Source organism: Sitophilus oryzae, unplaced genomic scaffold (genome assembly GCF_002938485.1).
Source record: "Sitophilus oryzae breed Bouriz unplaced genomic scaffold, Soryzae_2.0 scaffold_1447_pilon_pilon, whole genome shotgun sequence".
Taxonomy (NCBI): domain Eukaryota; kingdom Metazoa; phylum Arthropoda; class Insecta; order Coleoptera; family Curculionidae; genus Sitophilus; species Sitophilus oryzae.
Window position 1 is genome coordinate 985,150 of NW_022146112.1, and position 21,108 is coordinate 1,006,257.

The following is a 21,108-nucleotide window of genomic DNA, read 5'->3' on the forward strand; positions in this document are numbered from 1 at the left end:
TGATTTATTTTTCACCCCCGAGAAGGGGTGGGACTCACCCCCAGGGTAAAGCACACATCGCTACTATGTAATTTTTGTTTCTTACATATTATACCCTATGATCGAAAAAAAATGGCGTCCAGTTGGCTTAGAAATGAGGATCGATGACATTTCCCATATAATTTTACATATAAAATGACAGCAATCTTAATTTCATAGCGTTTTTATTCGATCATACGGTATCTCTATTCATTCTGATTCATTGTTAAAATTTCGTCAATCGGTGCGGGTGTCAAGAATTCGGAGGTGTAATGGATTTATCTATTTAAATTTCAGTAAAAAACAAATTAACGTATCTAATAAAATTTTATTAAATAAGTAAAGAATACATTTTACAACATGAAGGAAAAAATATGTGCGGTATATTAATACAAATATAAAATATCAAAGTATGTAATTGGATCTAAAAGCCTAGAATATTATTATTTAAGACTAGCATATTGTTTGTATATTTCTATATCAGATTGTTTTGGCATTTGAGGACCATATTTGCCAAGATTTACATATTTCTGATAAATTTCAATAGATTTTTCACTTACTGTGGGAGGTTTTACTTCAGTTGAAGTATCTTCAGAAAAAGTACTTATTGGTTTAATATTGAATTTGTTAGAAGAGAATACATTTAATGCAGTGCCATTTGCTCTTTTACCTGTTAAAACATACCTGAAAATAAAAAAGACATCTTAGTATAAGTTTCTTTGAATGATGATTCAGTCAGTATGTCAGTATTGAAGTAAAAGAATTTCGGACTTCCATTGTCTTTATTTTTGACACCACGTTTCGGTATTGATCACTGATCAAAATGTTATGTAAGTCAAAATCAAGTACATGACCTTAGTCTATAGCATGTCTATGGTCAAAATAAATAAAGACAATGGAAGTCCGAAATACTTTTAGTTTCAACAGGTTTCAATTTAGTAAAAGTTATTTAAAAACAAAGTTACAACCTGCCATGCACTACCACAGTATAAATATCTACTATGAGATGTTTATATATACTCTAGTATTATTCTTTATTTTTACAATTATTAATCAAATATAGCCTTACTTTTTATATATAAGAATATCTTTCGCACTAGGTTTTTTAATTTCAAAACCATATACTTCTTTTGTTGATGGAAACAATGATTTAAATGTAATCGGTTCTGGAGTACTGGCTTTTGAGTATGACTCAGTATTTCTTTCGGAATTTAAACTGTCCTCATCATCTGACAAATCCTCTGTATCACTTGAGCTAAAGAAATATATATTAGAGTGGGCGCAAAAGGAGTCAGGGGCGTCATAAATATTTTGCCGCTGGAGACCTCTTGGGCGTTAGACAGTGCCGCGCGAAATTAAAATATTATTTTATAGCGTTAGAATATGGTTAGAATATAAGAATATCTAAACTAGCGATCATGAATCATCGAACCGTCGAATTGCAAGCAACGGGCGATGGCTATGCAGTCCCGTCATTGATAACGCTCCTGGGGTGGAACATAGGTACACTGTAATTAAATAGCGATCGGTAGTAATGAAGAATACTGTCCTTGGTCGTAGAAACTAAACGGCAAGCGAGAGTATTCTTCATCGCTACCGATCGCTATTTAGTTACAAAGTGCCACTCCTGGCTCCTTAAAATCCGCCCACTCTTGTAAGTCTTGTACATGATCGAAGAAAAAAACGGCATTAGCGATGGCTATGAAATGAAGATCAGAGTAAAAGAGTTTTCATTTCATATTATGTAAAATTATATAGGGAATGCCATTGACGTTATACAGGGTGAGTTTATACATGGTGAGTCTGAAATAAGTGCAAATATTTTTAGGGGTAGTATATTTCGACCCCAGAAATGTCTATAAAGTTTTTTTGTGAAAAAAAATAAAAATTAGTGTCGTCTGTCCCTCGTGGGATAGCGTGGCGTGTGGCCTAATGGGGTCTCGGCATTACTATATTTTATTTTCTTACGAAAATTTTGTATATTTTATAGATTCTCTTTGTGAAAAGTTAAATAAATATACGTTGCTGACAACGATCAAAAAACGGTTTATACCTACCTATATAAATATTGCATTGTTTATAAAGATGCATATCCCAAAAATATAGTACTGTGTGCAGGGTCTCAACAAATAGTGATAAAATTATAACTCTTTTAAATTAGAATTCCCTATTTTTCGTACAAAATTGAATTCATCACTATTACTTATTCGGTTAAAAAGAGTATGTTATGCGAAAAGTAATTAATAACTGGAGCAAGTTAAACTTTATTTAATTCCAAGGATAATAGAATATATCCCTGAAGGAAAAGTCAAATATTATACAGGGTATTTTTATGGCGCGGCTAACATAGCAATATTTTTAAAATGCTATATCTCAATTTGTCGAAGTGAAAATAATATACTGAGTTGTTTTTCTTTTAGATGCAAAATTAAGAAATGGACATTTTTTATAGTTAAATGGTTTTGCAGATATTTGCTGTTTTGCAGATATTTGTGATATTGCATGTCTCTTTCAACAGTAATTTTTTAAATTTAAAAAAGACGTCCATTGATCTCAAAGAGACCTGGTTTGTAATACAAAAGCCAAAACAATAAGACTTAGAGTCTTATTGCTTTGGCTTTTGTATTAGTATTTTTTTATCAAAGCCACCAAATGATTTTTGTCTAGTACCTTACCGTTGAAAAAGTCATATGTAATATAATATCGCAAATATAATTCAAATATAAAAATATATCTTTTTTTAAATCTGTATACAAAAAAGCAAACTAATATATATGGTGTTGCATTAAAAAAAAGAGATAATATTTTAAATATTGTGATATTGGGTTACAACATAAAGAAATACTCTGTATAAGATAATTCGAGTTTAAACAAAAATACAACTTTACCATGTAAGACAAGATATGCACATTTGTAAACAATGCAACATTTATACAGTACGTCCCCGGATTGCCCTGACAACTTTTTTATTATTGACATTTTCAGAAAAATGTATTATTCATAAAAAAATTTGCTTGTTCCAAAGTAGTTTGGTTAGGTTGTGACTAAGTGTTATTAACAAATACGTTTAAATAAAATATACGACGGCCTCCCCATAAGAGCAATGAGAGGATTTACGTCCCAGTATTGAAGGACAGAAAATCGAGTCGAACGGTTTCAAAACATAAGTTCATCCTTGTTTAGTCAAACCTCCTATAACATAAGGATAGACTTATGTAGGAAATGCATTGAAATTCTATAGCCATCCTTCAACATCGGGACAGGAATTTAGGCGGTACCCGCAGTAAATTTTATTTTAAACGTATTTGGTTATTAATTAAAATTCTATCAGTAACAATTTACCAAAAATTGAAATTGAAATTATATTACCAATTTTCATATTTTAAATAAGTTTCTCTAAAACAGTATGGAAATTTGAAACGGTATAAACAAGCAAAGTTTTTTTTATGAAGAATGCATTTTTCACAAAATGTGAATAATAAAAAAGTTTTTTCTCTTCTAAAGACAACCTAGGTACAACAGCGACGATAATGGAGTTCTTCATACCAATGGGCCACTCTGTATATACATTTTGATTTTTATAAGCCCACCTTGTACTTGATGCAGCAGAACTTGTAGAACTCTGACCTGTAACTGAAGGACTTTTAATAGTATTTCCCTTCTGCATCACTTCCTCGCGCCTTTTATCAGGTCTGGTTCGAACAGCAAAAGGACTGTAATTTACTGTAGCATTGGGCATAAAGTCTCTTATAGAGTTACTAACTGTAAATGCAAAAACGTCATACAATGCACTAAATTCATGTGGCCTAAAAATCATTTGAATACAAAAATATTCTTTTATTTTTAAAACAAGCTACCTGTAATAGTCTACATAAGAATCTATCATTTCTATTTCCTTGGAATGTACTTGTATTAATTCAAAACAAGACTTGGTTACATCATTGAAAGCATACGGTAAGCATTTAAAGACTCCTTCATTCCACCATTGTGTTAATGATTTTGGACTAAATATAATTGGTTTATGGTGAAAATAATAGTCATTGATATAATCCCAAATTTGAAGTTCTTTCTCTTTAGGTTTAAAAAGTCCCAAAAATAAATTGATGGCGTTCTGTTTTTCGGCGTCAGAAAAAGTATTGCTGTAATAGCGACTTAATGTTTGCATGATATCATTGCCTGTGGACGTCCAAGGGGCCGTTTTTCGATAAGTTTTTATTCTGTGTACCAACTGCGAACCACCATACTGTAACGCTAATGTATCTCCATGATCCTCATACAGCGATTCTAACATACGAACGCAATCTGTATCAAATTCTAAGGTAGGTGTATCTAGAACACCCAAGGCGCATAACTGATAACCCAATACACATTTTCCTAAAAAAAAACAATAAGGTAAGAACAAAGACAGCAAGAAACATATTATTTCAGCCTTTCAGTAGTGACGATACTAATTAGTTGTAGTATCACATGACAAAATTAGCACTGAATAGAATATCATATGTCAACTTTTGTCAGTTTCGAATATGATTTATTTGGAATTGCAACATGCGATTCATAACGAAAATTTGACTGGAAATACCAAGTGTGTGGTACCAAATTATTCGTAAATTTTTTTTTACGAATTTCGCTTTTCGAACGAAAACACTTTTTCGAAATATGCTAATGAGTCACCCTTGATAAAGCCATTTATAATATACTTGATGAGCCACCCATTTAAAAAAAAAAGATATGATTAAAAAACGATTTGAGCATATTTTAACCAGCCAGGGCAACACACGAAAAACATTAGACGATCGAATCTATTTTTCCAAAGCTCCTTGATTAAAAATGAGTGTTTTTAACAGAGCCATGGCACTCTAGATTGAAATTTAAAATGCAATTTTTTTAAGCGAAAATATCAAAAGTTGACATATGATATGTCATTCTATTCAGAATGTCATTTTCTATCGAATAAAGTAAAAATATACCAGGGTGCCATTTAAAAATCAAAAGTTGTAGTCATTTCCGGTTAAACAGGAAGTGAGCAAAAACAATTGAATATGTTAATCAATCGTAATTTATGTCATATGTAGTAATTATACTATATGAATATGTATAATTGTAGCCATAATTAAAATATGGATCTAGTCAAGAATTTAAAAAGGGTGTCTCTTCACAAAAATGAAAGTATTTTAAGTGGTGGTAGGTCTTGACAAAAGTAACATAATATATGTGCCATTTCTGAAATAAATTAAAAATTACCTAATTATTTAAAGTTAAAAAAAGTTTACATTTTGAGAACCAACGGCATCAACGATCAGCGATCAACGATTAGTTGATTCTCTGCTTATTTCACGCCCTCTGTTGCCATATCAACATAAAAGTATATACTGTAACGAAGTTACTTTTTTTTAGTAATATTTAGTTTTATTTTTCTCTTTTTTTCGCCGATTACGAATTTTCTTTATTTAATTTATCTTTCTACTCTTCCATACATTAAAAAAAATTGGTTCTTTTTCGAGAACATAGTACTTTTTAAATAAAATTTTATTTGTGTGATTAATGTACGGACCGAACTCATTAATTAGCCTAAAAAGCGCTAATTAATTAATTAAACGCATTCCAAGCGCTCGATGCAGCCCGCTTGGTACCGTTGGTACTAGATCGGGTATCGAGACGCGCACACCGCTCGGCGCACGCCGCCACCACGACGGTTCTCAACTGGAGGGAAGGACTGGAGAAAATAAGAAGCGACGCGCCAGCCAGAGGAAGGCAGTTCCTGACCCAGCCACCAACCGAGAAGAAGCTGAAAGGACAGTTCCTACACCACCACCACCGACAGCACCAGCACCAGCAGCAACAGTCACCGCAGTCCGCCAAGCAGAAGCCAGCCCCGAGACACAGCCGCCGCCTAGCAATTGGAAAGCCTGCCGTCCTCCGTCGTTTCTAATCCGCTGTCGCTCCGAAACCGCCCGCAAGGTAACCTTCAGGATTAGTATGGTATAGTATTGAGTTGGAAAACACAACCTGCCCTTTATTTTATAACTGTTGATTAGAGTTTAATTTATTTTCCCCACCTCTGAGCTAAAAGAACTGTAACACTGCCATACTTCTCCACTGTTTAAAAGCTACCCGAACCGGCACTAGTGGGCCTCTAACCACTTATTAACTAGAGGTGGCGCCCGAGATCTTCTAAGCAACAATACAAGAAACTTAAGCGCCAGTAACACAGCTCAGGAAGAAGCAAACGTTACAAATTTGGGTGTCCGAGAACAGGGACGTTGCAAATTTGGCATTCAAGAGCTACGTTACAATACTTAAAAATACCTTGCAAAACTCCAAGAGGTTTTGTTGATGCGTTACTTTTCTCATAGTGTTCGCCAGTGGAAGTGAATCTCCAATCAATCCACCGACAAATAATATATAATCCAATAAAAGAATTAATATTTTTGTCGGCTCATAGAGGGAAGGTATTGTGAGTTACCTCACGTCCGTTCACAAAACCATACGCTTTTTGATAAACCCTATTGTTTAAGAGCTTGAACTTTCTATATCTAGTACGTGTTATACGTCAAAGCTTGCTTGTATATTGTTTGATGAACTTTTGATCGGGAGATATCAAACGAGAAGCCAATGATGCGATGTATCAGGAATTTCTATAACTGCATTCAAAATACTGTACTCTAAATTACAATCATGATCTTCCACCTCAGGATCTAAACTACCACCATAGGCCTTCAAATTCTGAATAATACTCACAAATATTCGAACATTCGGCACCCTGGACACAATGCCAACTAAGCCATAGCCCTCAGGCATACCGGCGCGAATTAGGAATCGACTGTCAGGGACTGTTTGATTTTCACGATACCCCGTATTCTTAACTACGAGAAATAGAAATATTCTGTTAAATTTAGTTGTAAATAATGTGTTTTTAAATATATTTTTTTACAAAAATGTCACGCAGTTAAATTCATCCTTAAAAACACACAAAATGTTTAAAAGTTATAAGTATCTTAAATAAAACATGTATTTCCAAAGACATTATAAAGATAGACCGAACATCTCATTCATAAATACTCGTTGGTAGTGTATCAAACATTCCAATGTTTCAAACAAGGACAGAAGAGACAGAGAAGTCTAAAATTTCCGACCCCGGCAACTAGGCGCATTTGGGATTGTTCTAATGGCCAGTGGCGTGTCGTTTTTTGGAACGAATTTAATTAGTAAAGTAAAAGTAAAGTAATTAGTAAAATTTTTACTCCATATTAATATACCACATTAACATTTTTTCGTCAGATGAATTTTGTTATAAGGTCTAATATAATAATACAATTAATATCCCACATATACTTATGTTGAAACGTTAGTAGTTTTCGAAAATCATTCCAACGTCGATTTTCAATTTAAACTTTCAGTTACTTCTATATGTATAAACTTTCAGTTACTTTTGAATATTTACAGGGTGAATCAGGCTTCCGAAACAGTTCTATATTAGGTTTGTGGTTGGTGACTTTTCTTTCAATTTTTTTTTCAGAATATGGAGCGATTTAGGCACATTTTAGACATTTTTGTAAACATAGGTGGCCGGAACATATTTTCAAACCAAAGTTGTAGATTTGCCATTAAATTTCCATTCCAGAAATACCTAGGGTTGCCACTTGTCCTTTTTTGAAAAGGACAGTCCTTTTTTGGAATAACTTATCCTTTTGACTTTTTTGACTTAAAAAGTCATTTTTATTTACGTATTTCCCCTGAGAAAATTACCTACAGCAAACAGAAATATTCTTTTCGCCTAAATTTAACTATAAATGTTATAAAACTTAAGTTATAAATAAATTTTTCTTGTTTAGAATAGGCAACATTATTTAGAACTTCCCGTTTAATCTCAAATGATAGTTTAGATTTTAGTTTTACCTTTTTTTATCTTAAAAAGGAATTTTTAATTAAATTAGTAACGATTTAGTTACTTCGCAATCGATAGCTTCCTGTGAACTACTGTGTAATAGTTGTTTAATCTTGTATTATTAATAACTTCCTATACCTAAAATCAATATTTAATGAGAAAATTGTGTTTTTTTTGAAAATATAAGACAAGATTTGACTTTCGGTCTTCTTCTTGTATTATGATGGCTCTGATACGAGGCAATTACCTTTTAGTCTCGCAATAGAAGGCATTTATCATTAAAAGTATAAAATCTGTGTGCTACAGTATGGGATTTCTGTCGCATAATAATGAATACCTATTACGTTTATTTACAAATCCATTACTTTTAAAGGTAGCTTCATCAGATAATCAAATTTTAGTTAAATGTCCTAATCTTCATGAACTGTATTAAGCATATGTATTGCGGTTTGAATCACCCTGTATGTTGACAAACATTTTTTGAAAATGTGCGTTACAATGGCCCCCATCTTATGTAAAGAATTGAAATAAAAATAACAAACCAAAAACGTAATAGGTAAAAAGCTTTTTTGGAGGCCTGGGTCGCCCTCTATAGAGGTATGTATAAAACTAGTAGCCTAAGAATTATTTACAGTTCGTCCCATTCTACAAAAAGTTAAACACACCGTACAAATAACTCTGGGAAGATGTATTTGTACGGTGGTAAAAAATTGTCTAAACAAGGCCGAAGGGGCAGATATAATAAAGCAATAAAATGTAAAAAAGGTCGGGTAAATACCTTTGTTTATTTATTGAGCAAAATTCCTTTAGAATATCGTATATAATGACCAAAATAGGACGCAATTTTAAGAAAAAAATGTCACTTTCTGGCTTATAATAAAGTTTCAAATGTAACGTTTATATTCAAATTTTTTATAATCTACAACAGTTAGGTAGTAATTGAGACGAATTATAATTCAATTACCGGCTACTACGTTCTTGTTTTAATAGATCAAAATTCAACAAATATAATTAGAAATTATTTTAATTGTGAGAGGCTCCCTTGTGGGACGCCTATGTACGATTACGGCGCGGCGGAAACAATACCTACCTGTGAAAAGACAAATTCGGGTAATTTGAGCTTATTTGTCCACACATTTGGCACTGTCGTACCATATTGAAAATTCGCAGATTCAAAAGTACATTAAACAAAAACAAAAACTACTGAAAAACACTGAAAAGTTCACTTCGGACTTGATTCCGACTTCACACACACCGTAAGCTAAACGTAGTACGCTATAACGGACCAAGGGCCCTCGCGAGGGGTGGTTGGACGGAGGGCTCATTTCATTCTGGAAGACTAGCAGCGACGTTGCCAGTAGTTCTAGACGTTTCAGCACATTAAACAGTAAACATGTCTTTTAATAGTAACGCATATATCCTCTGGTTAATAACATATTATTACGCATGCTTCTTTAAAAATAAACTATTAATTTAATTAAGAAATTGAGATTTATTGATCTCCGGTGAAGGTTTTAAAGTCACCTTTTCTGCAAATCAAACTAAGTAGATAGGCGCAAATTTGATATGTGGCAATGTCGCCTTCTCTATCTCAGTTGATTTTTACAGTACGTAGTCAACCTCCGAATGTTTGATCGGGTTAAAATGCATAATGTGATATCTGTTCTTCCTAAATCTATGTGTATTTCTAAGATTAAAAATGCGTGATAACATGGTGATAAAGACAAGCTGAAATTTGAACTCTTTAAAGATTAACTTGATTCTGTGTTAAAACTATTGTCAACTTATAAACATATAAATTTTCAGAATTTGGGTACCGCAAGATGTGACAATATTGCAGAGCATCAATACACTTTCAAGAACCTGTTGGAGAGGAAACCTGCAGTGCAGCACTATTTTTTTAAGAAAGATAAATTAAGTTTTAAAAAATGTTTAATTAAAAAAAAATAAAAACTGATAAATGTTTTTAGGCACAGAAAACATCAAGGCAAGTTTCTTGAGTCGAAATACAGGGTATCACAGGCTGAGCGTGAATTAGAAGTTTCTAGAGAACTACAATATCTAGATCAAAGATTTTTTGCACATCATTGTTTTACAACGTCATAATATATATATCAATTAAAAATATTTTTCAATATGGCGGCACTTCCAGAAATACCGGAAGTTGACAGTAACTTTCTTATTTTAAATGGATGCACCCATTTTTTATTACATACAAGCAGTTGTTAAACTACACGTAGTAATTAATAAACTACGTTTATTACATTGTTACAAGTAGTTTTTTAAATGTCGAGTAGTAAATGTGTAGTTTATGTAACTAATGTAGTTTTTTTAAATAAAAGTGAAAGAAAATATAACCTACAAACTTTGTTTGTTGATCAATTTAAAGAAATAAAAAATCTATATTTTGTGAATTTGTTCCTTATTATGTGATATTTTTGATAGTTAGTAGTTAAAAATGGTTGGAAGACGTCGATATCTCCATACCTTCTGAGATGAGGGGAATTATGAAGTTGTGCCTTTAGATGTAAAAAACCATATATTCTCCTGGAGAATGTCTATGGAGAATTTCTCCATAAGAATTTATAGTTTATTTTGTGTTCAATGTTACTTTGTATTTCATAGAAAAACACTTTTGCTGAAAAAAAAATGTCTTTTTTTCTGATGTTGTTTAACTTATACAAATATAATAACTTCATACTTCCATGATAAGAATTTGGCTTGATTTTTGTTTAAAGTCTAAATTGTTTATGTTTTACTATATTTTTGTAGGTAGTTTTTAACGTAGTTTTTGTGTAGTTTTTGAGGGTAGTTTTTAAAATTTTAAAACGTAGTTAATACAAAAAACTACGCGTAGTTTTTGGTTTGGTTTGGTTGGTAGTTTTTGTCGTAGTTTTTTGCTTCATAAACTACTTAACAACCCTGCATACAAGTAGTTAAATTCTCTGTAAAATTTTATGAATTTTGATATTATACACTCTTTACCTAACATTAACCTTGTTTGTTTTGCATTCGAACATCACATTGCGCATTTTAACCGGATCAAACAATTGGAGGTTGACTACGTACTGTAAAACCCAACTGAGATAGAGAAGGCGACATTGCCACATCTCAAATTTGCGCCTATCTACTTAGTTTGATTTGCAGAAAAGGTGACTTTAAAACCTTCACCGGATATCAATAAATCTCAATTTCTTAATAAAATTAATAGTTTATTTTTAAAGAAGAATGCGTAATAATATGTTATTAACCAGAGGATATATGCGTTACTATTAAAGGACGTGTTTACTGTTTAATGTGCTGAAACGTCTAGAACTATCGGCAACGTCGCTGCTAGTCTTCCAGAATGAAATGAGCCGTCCGTCCCACCACCCCTCGCGACGGCCCTTGGTCCGTTATAGCGTACTACGTTTAGCTTACGGTGTGTTTGAAGTCGGAATCAAGTCCGAAGTGAACTTTTCAGTGTTTTTCAGTAGTTTTTATTTTTGTTTAACGTACTTTTGAATCTGCGAATTTTCAATATGGTACGACAGTGTCAAGTGTGTGGAAAAATAAGCTCAAATTACCCGAATTTGTCTTTTCACAGGAGCCCCTTACAATTAAAATAATTTCTAATTATATTTGTTGAATTTTGATCTATTAAAACAAGAACGTAGTAGCCGGTAATTGAATTATAATTCGTCTCAATTACTACCTAACTGTTGTAGATCATAACAAATTTGAATATAAACGTTGCATTTGAAACTTTATTATAAGCCAGAAAGTGACATTTTTTTTTAAATTGCGTCATATTTTGGTCATTATAAATATACGATATTCTAAAGGATTTTGCTCAAGAAATAAACAAAGGTGTTTACCCGTTCTTTTTTAAATTTTAATGCTTTATTATATCTTATATCTGCCCCTTCGGTCTTGTTTAGACAAGTTTTTACCACCGTACAATACAAATACCTCTTCCTAGAGTTATTTGTACGGTGCGTTTACCTTTTTTTAGAATGGGACGAACTGTAAATAATTCTTAGGCTACTAGTTTTATACATACCTATATACAGAGTAACCCAGGCCTCCAAAAAAGCTTTTTACCTATTACGTTTTTGGTTTCTGATTTTTATTTCAATCTTTACATAAGATCGGGGCCATTGTAACGCACATTTTCAAAATATTTTTGTCAACATACAGGGTGATTCAAACCGCAATACATATGCTTAATACAGTTCATGAAGATTGAGACGTTTAACTAAAATTTGATTGTCTGATTAAGCTACCTAAGTAATGGATTTGTAAATAAACGTAATATTCATTATTATGCGACAGAAATCCCATACTGTAGCACATAGATTTGATACTTTTAATGATAAATGCCCTCTATTGAGAGACTAAAAGGTAATTGCCTCGTATCAGAGCCATCATAATACGAGAAGAAGACCGAAAGTCAAATATTGTCTTATATTTTCAAAAAACACAATTTTCTCATTAAAATAAATACTGATTTTAGGTATAGGAAGTTATTAATAATACAAGATTAAACAACTATTACACAGTACTTCACAGGAAGCTATCGATTGCGAACTAACTAAATCGTTACTAATTACTAATTTTGAAAAGTTCTTTTTAAGATAAAAAAAGGTAAAACTAAAACCTAAACTATCATTTGAGATTAAACGGGCAGTTCTAAATAATGTTGCCTATTCTAAACAAGAAAAATTTATTTATAAGTTTTATAACACCTCTAATTAAATTTGGACGAAAAGAATATTTCTGTTTGCTGTAGGTAATTTTCTCAGAGATTAAACGGGAAGTTCTAAGTTCTCTTCTTCTCCCAGGGAAAATATGTAAATAAAAATGACTTTTTAAGTAAAAAAAAGTCAAAAGGACAAGTTATTCCAAAAAGGACTGTCCTTTTCAAAAAAGGACAGGTGGCAACACTAGGTATTTCTGGAATGGAAATTTAATGGCAAATCTACAACTTTAGTTTGAAAATATGTTCCGGCCACCTATGATTACAAAAATGTCTAAAATGTGCTTTACCATTGCTTCCACATATTCTAAAAAAAAAAATTGAAAGAAAAGTCACCAACCACAAACCTAATATAGAACTGTTTCGGAAGCCTGAGTCACTCTGTAAATATTCAAAAGTAACTGAAAGTTTATATAGAAGTAACTGAAAGTTTAAATTGAATATCGACGTTGGAGCGATTTTCGAAAACTACCTACTAACGTTTCAACATAAGTATATGTGGGATATTAATTATATTATTATATTAGACCTTATGACAAAACTCATCTAACGAAAAAGTGTTAATGTAGTATATTAATATGGAGTAAAAATTTTACTTTACTTTTACTTTACTAATTAAATTCGTTCCAAAAAACGATACGCCACTGGCCATTAGAACAATCCAAATGCGCCTAGTTGCCGGCTCGGTTGCCGGCGTCGGAAATTTTAGACTTCTCTGTCTCTTCTGTCTTTGTTTGTTTATATTGTATTTTTTTGACGACGCGATGCTGTACCTTTGAAGGACCATCGTAAGGCTATTCCGACGTTACAGGGAGGCACAAAAAATACATTTTTACTCTGAATAGAACATACTATTTCTTTTAAAACATTACAAATAATTTTTTAATCAATTTCAAACATTGCAAATAGGTAGTATGAACAGTAATCGAGCAAGAATTGGTACACTCGTTGAATTTGACACTTAATACCAGTTTAATAATTTATTTTTGTACTTTTGTGCTTAGGCGTAACAGTGCTTTACTCTTATGCCTAGGCGTTAAAATGACAAAAATTGATATTTTTGAGATGTTTGAAAAAAATCCTTTTGATCTGAAGCGAACGACTTTTTTTGCGGAATATATTGGTGACCGATGTGGAAAAATGACACGCGCCGTAGAATTGTTAATGTTATCGGTATCGGGCAGAGTTATAAAGATTTAGCCATTTAGGATAGGACTTTAATTAGAAATTGGAAATAAGTCCTAGTCCTTCCTAAATTTGGAAATCCGATTTAAATATTGTTTTGAATTAAAATAATAAAAAAATCTGATTTAAATAAAATAAATCTGATTTTTTGATTTAAAAAAAATCATTTCAAAATTCATAAAATTTTATAGAGAATTTAACTATGTAATAAAATGGGTACATCCATTTAAAATAAGAAAGTTGTTGTCAACTTGCGGTATTCCCGGAAGTGCCGCCATATTGAAAATATTTTTAATCGATGTATCTTGTTGTGAAACAATGATGTGCAAAAAATCGCCAATCTAGATATTGTAGTTCTTTAGTAGTCTGTAGTTAGAGACTCGTTCTAGAAACTTCTAATGCGCGCTCAGCCTGGGACACCCTGTATATCTGCTACCAGTTAAAATACTTGCAGTTATTTAAGAGGCACACTGTATATCATATTTTACTTCACTTGTTACAAATATTGATTTTATATGGTATTAGAACCAGGCATAAATACACTGCATTAAAATAATATGCAGTAGTAGTAAAAAGTACATTCAAGTCAGTTGGATTTCTTGGATTTTAAACAAATTAAAAATGCCACAACAACCCAGCTGACTGGAATTAGTTTATACATAGCAGTAAATTATAATTATTTATACATAAATTCAATAAAAATAGTTAAAAACTAATAAAATAAATAATGTAACTCAAGAAAGCTAATTAATAAAAAAAATAATGAATCATTATATTAACTCAAGTTAACTTACCAATTGCAAATTGTGCTGTATTTGTTCTGTCTAAACAATCTACACAATTTGTTCTTATGATTCCTGTTTGTCTGCTGCTAAATGATGTTGTTTTTTGACCTATCACAGTACTACTTTTCTGTGAAAAGTATTTAGATTGATTATGAAATATTCCAACTTTAGTAACAGCACTTTTTGCAATTCCTGCCAATTCTTTCATTACATTAGAACTGCTCTTATTTTTTCTGGCCATATCAAATGTTTTATAAATAATCTGATATTCAACTGGTAAAAATTGATTCAAGTATTTCACTGCTGAACTTAGTTCCTCGCTTAACATACTTTCTTGGGGTTTTCTTTCTCTTTTCTTCACTAAATTCAAAATTATTATAGGCGCTCCATATCTTTTTAGCAATTCATTAAAATGTGCTCCAGCAGTTGCTGCAAATGGGTCATAAAAGTCTATGGTTATAGCAGGTTTTGCTACAATTTTTCCCATTTCTTGTTTCCAGTGTCCTATTGACAGAAATTTAAAAACATTATTTAAATATGATAAAAATAATTAATATTTAATATCTAACTTTACTTATTTATTGATGAAATGGCGTACGCAGGTTTAGGACCAAGAAATAAATAACCTTTTATTTTAAACAAGCTTTCAAAAAAAATATTTTTTTTTCTAAAAAAAAATATTTCTTGGTCCTAATTCTGCGAACGTCATTTCATCTATAATATAAGGATTTTTTTATGCAATTGCATAGATCCAATGGTATTTATTTTGTTTGGATTATTATCTGATAACATAGATATAGAAAATAAATCGTGTTTATTTTTACTTTCCAATATATTATGTGGCGCACCTCATTCGCCTCGGTTGATTATACGAAAACGGAAAGATGTAGAAATAAAATATTTTATGGGTATATGTGAGAAGGCAATGTGCATAATTTAAAGTTATTTTGAAATGTACAGGGTGTGTCAGAACTAAGATGCATACCAAAGTTATATTTTTTCTTATGGAACACCCGGTATTTTATTTCATTTTTGGATTCTTGGACATAAAATAAGACATTTATAAAAGCTTTAGTTTTTGAGATGTTTAAAGATATTTAAATATGCATGCTATAATAAAACAGTTTGTCAACACCTTGTACATTTACTTTGTTTATCAACACCTTGTACGTTTACTTTTCAGAATTAATTCTTGTGCTGACTTTCAAGCCAAAGAAATAAACTTTACTAAAAAATTTGATTCTTTCCTTAAATATATACAAGGGTATCAAAAATTGCTAGTCTATTTTAAATATTTATCTTACATAAAAACTTCGTTATTTCAAATACAACACCCTGTATTTTTTTTAAGCAAGTCGAAGCAGATTTAAATGCTCTTTCAAACTATATTAGGGTTTCCTATACCTATCTGGCTCAAATTTTGAATAAAAAGCGATTTTTCAATCAAATTGTAATCAAGATGGCTGGTGTCGCCATGGCAATTTTCTAATGACACTTAGTAGCTATTTTCAAAATCAACATTAGTTTATAGACTTTATTTAAATTTATAACAGATTATTTTTATTAAATTTACCTACAATACGGTTAATAAGTAAGTATTTATTATTTTATCAGAAAAATTGAAGCAGTATCTGCTGGCGGAAGGAATGTTACAGTGATTTTATTATGTGAGGACAATTGCTTGTTGGCCTGAAGGGTTTATACTCAAAGATATCCCTATAATAGGAATTTTCTTGACAAGCGTTACTTTGAAAAACTACTTTTCCTATTTCGCAGAGCTGATAGTATGGTATATGAAAAACTTATTAGGCAGAAACCTGTCGTTGGAAGTGAAGAAAATGAATTTGCCTTAATTGTTTTTTTTTATAGAAAATCCAATACATCTACAAGTCATCATAATATAAATCAAAGAACTGCTTCTTTATTTTTCTTGATAAAATAATAAACACATACTTATTAAACTATTGTAGGTAAATTAAATAAAAGTAAACTATTATAAATTTAAATAAAGTCCATAAACTAATGTCAATTTTCAAAATAGCTACTACCTATCACTAGCAAATTGCCATTTTATTGAAAAATCACTTTTTATTCAAAATCTGCGCCAGATAGGTATAGAAAACCCTAAAACAGTTTGAAAGAGCATTTAAATCTGCTTTGCCTTGTTTAAAAAAATACAGGGTGTTGCATTTGAAATAACGTAAGTTTTTATGTAAAATAAATATTTAAAATAGACCAGCAATTTTTGATACCCCTGTATACATTTAAGAAAGCAATATTTTTTTAGTAAAGTTTATTTCTCTGGCTTCAAAGTCAGCACAAGAATTAAATCTGAAAAGTAATGTACAGGGTGTTCACAAACTTTTTTATTATAGCATGCATATTTAAATATCTCAAAAACCAAAGCATTTAAACATATTAAACCCTTATAATATAGGCCTTATTTTATGCCCAAGAATCCAAAAAATGAAATAAAAACTGTGGGTGTTCTATAAGAAAAAATTATAACTTTGGTATGGATCTTAGTTCTGACACACCCTATACATTTGAAAATAATTTTAAATTGTGCACATTGCCTTCCCACATATCCCCATAAAGATTTTGTTTTTACATCTTTCCGTTTTCGTATAATCAACCGAGGCGAATGAGGTGCGCCACCCTGTATTTTATAAACACTAGGTATAAGTTTTTGCTGTACCACTTTGCTACAGTTTCCTCAGGTAACAAATCTGAGAAAAAATATGTCTGGTCTGAGATATTTAACATGTAATTAGGCTAACTAGAAAAAAGTGAAAGCAATCAGAAAGTAATTGGAAAACTTTGTGTATAGTTTCAATTCTTCAGATAAGTTACAAACTATACAAACAAACAAAACATTTACCTGGAATTGAACCCCTCATTTGTACAAAAGATGTGAAATGACTTCTGGTAAACAATGATACACATGAATCATGAACTATTTGTTCTGTTTCTACTTCATTTGCTACATCGCCTTGAAAATTTGCTCCTCTTTTAAGAAATCTTGTACCAGCATATTTGCTTGATCTGGCAATAAATTATTTATTTATTATTATTAAATAATGAATAATTCATCTGCTGGCGGAAGGAATGGATATGTTACTAGTGATTTTATTATGTGAGGACAATTGCTTGTTGGCCTGAAGGGTTTATACTCATAATTATTATGCTACTCACCTCCTTGCTATTAGTGTAAGATATAGTGCTCGACCATAAACACTAATGTTACTTTGTCCTATAAATCCATGAGTAATAAATAATATCCAGTTAGGGTGAACATCAGATTTTAATGCTAGAGAAACAAATCAATAGCTACTAGGGACATGAAAAATTATAATTATAAAATTATTTAACCTTCAGTTAATAAATGTAAATTCCAAACAAATTTCTTATGTGGATGTGTTCTTGTTCCAAAATATTGAGTTTCTCTGAATTCATTTGGTGCTCCTTGAGAAACAATAGATTTCCCTAATAAATCAGTATTATCAGTGCCCGATACATCATTATCAGATTCAAAACTTGCATCTCTTGTAGAAAAATGTTTTGGTTCTGTAAAATTATGCTGTAAGCTATGTGTTACATCATAACTGTAGCTAAAAATAAAGTGCATATGGAATACTCTTACATAAAAACATTAATTTTTATTATTATACTACCTAAAATAAAAGTTACTTGCTAAATCAATGCTTTGAAACATTTTTACATATCTGGATTCATCTGGATGAAATACTCTCGCCGATTCATGTGGAATAGATATCATAGTGGTGTCTTCTATCTTATAAATTGTATGATGGCCTATGGCAGCAACTTTTCTTCTTTTAGTAATTAGTATTATGTAGTAACCTTCCAAAAATTTAATAAAACCTGTAATTTAATTAATTATAATAAATTTATCCTGAATTTACTCTATAGTACTTTTATATTAGATATCAATAAATAAGCAAAGTGCATAATTTGGATCATACCAACAATACCAAAAGCAGATATAACTTTAGAAAATCCTCCTGCTCCAACTTTTCTATTTCCAGACTCAATCATATTAACAAGGTCGTGAATTTCTTCTGCTGAGTATTCAATCTTATCATCATATATGTCTAACTCTTTCGCTTCAGTTCTATCAATTTTAAGAACACGAAATCGAGTTTGGGTGTTATTTGATCCCACTAAGTAAAACTTCTGAAATAGATATTCAGTTCTAAATAACAATTCCATAACATTGCTTTATCAAATTATCAAGCATACAATCGAAATAAAGTTCCCAATGATATGTAGGTATATTAATATAAATATTTCAAAATATTCAGCCAAGTATCTATACTTCTTTAAAATAGGTATATACTTACAGATTTTGTTTCATACAATGCCATTTTCTGAATCGAACTAATGATGGGATAAAATATTGTTCCATTTTTCTCCATTTTAACTTAATAGAAAGAAAATAATACAATATAGGTTTGGCGCTATATTTACTCAGTTATAGCTGGTCATAGCACTCACAAGTAATTTTTTAGCCATTATAAATTAATTAATCATTAACCCGGCCTTCCTATCAGCTTTCATATTTTAAAGATTATTATATTAATTTTATTAAAATATAACACTATTTTTCCAGTCTAAACAAAAGGTAAATTGATTATATTATGTATATAAAAAATTGGATATTTCCTGATATTTCTCATTTCTCCTTCTAGTATTTTTTACATTTTTCCATCATTTTGTAAAACATAACCTCTAAAGACAAAAGACAACAAATGTCAAAGGTTGTTAGGGTTGGATCGGAAAATACTTATTGTACTTTTTAACCATAGATAAAGATGTTTATTAACAGAGTGATAGATCTTTACCTGATTACTAGATTACTACGTGTAGTTTATCTCCAGAAAGTACTACCTATGTACTACCGTATGACCGTATCATCGAAAAAATCGGCGTCCAGTTGTCTAGGAAATGATGATCGATGACATTTCCCACACATTTCCCATATCCCATAATACCGTATGATCGAATAAAAACGGCGTCCAGTTGGGGTATATATTTGCGTATAAAATGACAGCGCCTTCATTTCATAGCCATCGCTGACGCCGTTTTTTTTCATCATACGGTATATTTTGTAAGGTGGTTTAAGTAGTAGTAGTAGTTTTGGAATATAAACTTGTCCTTATTACCCATAGAGAAAGTAATAAAAACTTTTTATTATTTTTCTCTATATTATGTTATTACCTTAATAGTAATAAAGTTAGATTTTCTATTACCATAGACACTATGGCCAAAGAGGAGATAAAATGGAAATGTAATTTTTAGTTATAGGAATGCAAAAACTTTTTAAAATTAGGTTTTTTGTAATTATCTTACCATTATTTTTTTATTCGAAATTGCTGTAGGTTGGACTAATAGTAATAATAACTAATAGTAATAATATTTAATGATAAATTAGTTAAAATATGTAATTTTTAAACTTTTATTTTAATTTAAATTTTATTATTTGTGATTAATAAAATTGCGTTTATCTCATCAAGGAGGCCGAATTCGACAAAATATCAAGAGACAACTTTTAATCGGCATTAAATTGCTGACACTATTTCGCTAACAACAGAAAAGAAAGTTAGTGGCTTATTACATTCTTTTTCTAGAAAAATATTCCAGTGATAACGCATATGCACGTCCATGGTGATTATGTTGACACTTTTTTAGATTTAAAATATGTCCCACTTATAGTAAGTTTAACCCTTAAAATTTCATTCGAAACGTTAAAAGTGCTTGGAAGAAAATTATAATAAATCGAAAAAATATTAAGACTTTAACACCCTGTAGCTACGAAACAATAAGCAGAATCGGACCCATGTTGATATGAAAAATAAATCTTATTTTTACGCGAGAAATCTTCCCACGAGAGACACATGTTTTTTGAAACACCCTGTATAAATAAAGGTTGAATGAATCGTGGCGGGAATAATTTTATCATAGCGCAGTCACAGATTATATTATTGTTGCGCAGTATAGACTAAAGACAGGGGAATGAATACAAAGCGTTCAAATGAAAGAATTAAATTAATGAATTAATCGTGAGAATCAGTTGATTCCATACAATGCACCTGGTTCAAAGGTACGCGCACACTGACCAGCGTCGCACTCGCCGCACGAAGCGCAGTTTTTTTCTTGTCGCGCATACTGACCCGTACAGAACGCGCCGCACTCACCGCATTATTCGCTCTTTTGTTTCTTTTTGCCCCCACTACACCCGTATTTGCCAATTCAATTTTTCATTAGTCGCTTCCGGAGTCCTGTCAGAGCAGCAGTGCACCAGCAGTGCTAATCTAGAAGAAATCACGAGAAAGAATCGAATGTTATGGATTCATATAATATTTGCAAAATTTTACCTTTAGGAGGGAATTCCAGATTATTACTATATTTAATTGGGGGCGAACTAAAAATTTTTCAATATTTCAAAATGAGCCATGAAAAATTTGCGAACTTTCTTA

The 21,108-nt window shown here is 31.2% G+C and overlaps 1 protein-coding gene across 1 annotated transcript; it reads right to left on the reverse strand.

The window, feature by feature from the left end:
* Nucleotides 1-325: 325 nt before the first annotated feature.
* LOC115877370 (polyphosphoinositide phosphatase) lies at nucleotides 326-19,360 on the reverse strand. The gene is made up of 11 exons (XM_030893516.1): nucleotides 18,973-19,360; nucleotides 18,595-18,805; nucleotides 18,286-18,493; nucleotides 17,984-18,222; nucleotides 17,807-17,921; nucleotides 17,493-17,656; nucleotides 14,621-15,115; nucleotides 3,876-4,392; nucleotides 3,609-3,824; nucleotides 1,088-1,273; nucleotides 326-702 (listed from the first exon to the last, which is right to left on the reverse strand). The coding sequence occupies exons 1-11, from the start codon at nucleotides 19,045-19,047 to the stop codon at nucleotides 462-464; spliced, it is 2,667 nt and encodes an 888-aa protein (XP_030749376.1). The 5' UTR covers nucleotides 19,048-19,360; the 3' UTR covers nucleotides 326-461.
* Nucleotides 19,361-21,108: the final 1,748 nt, after the last annotated feature.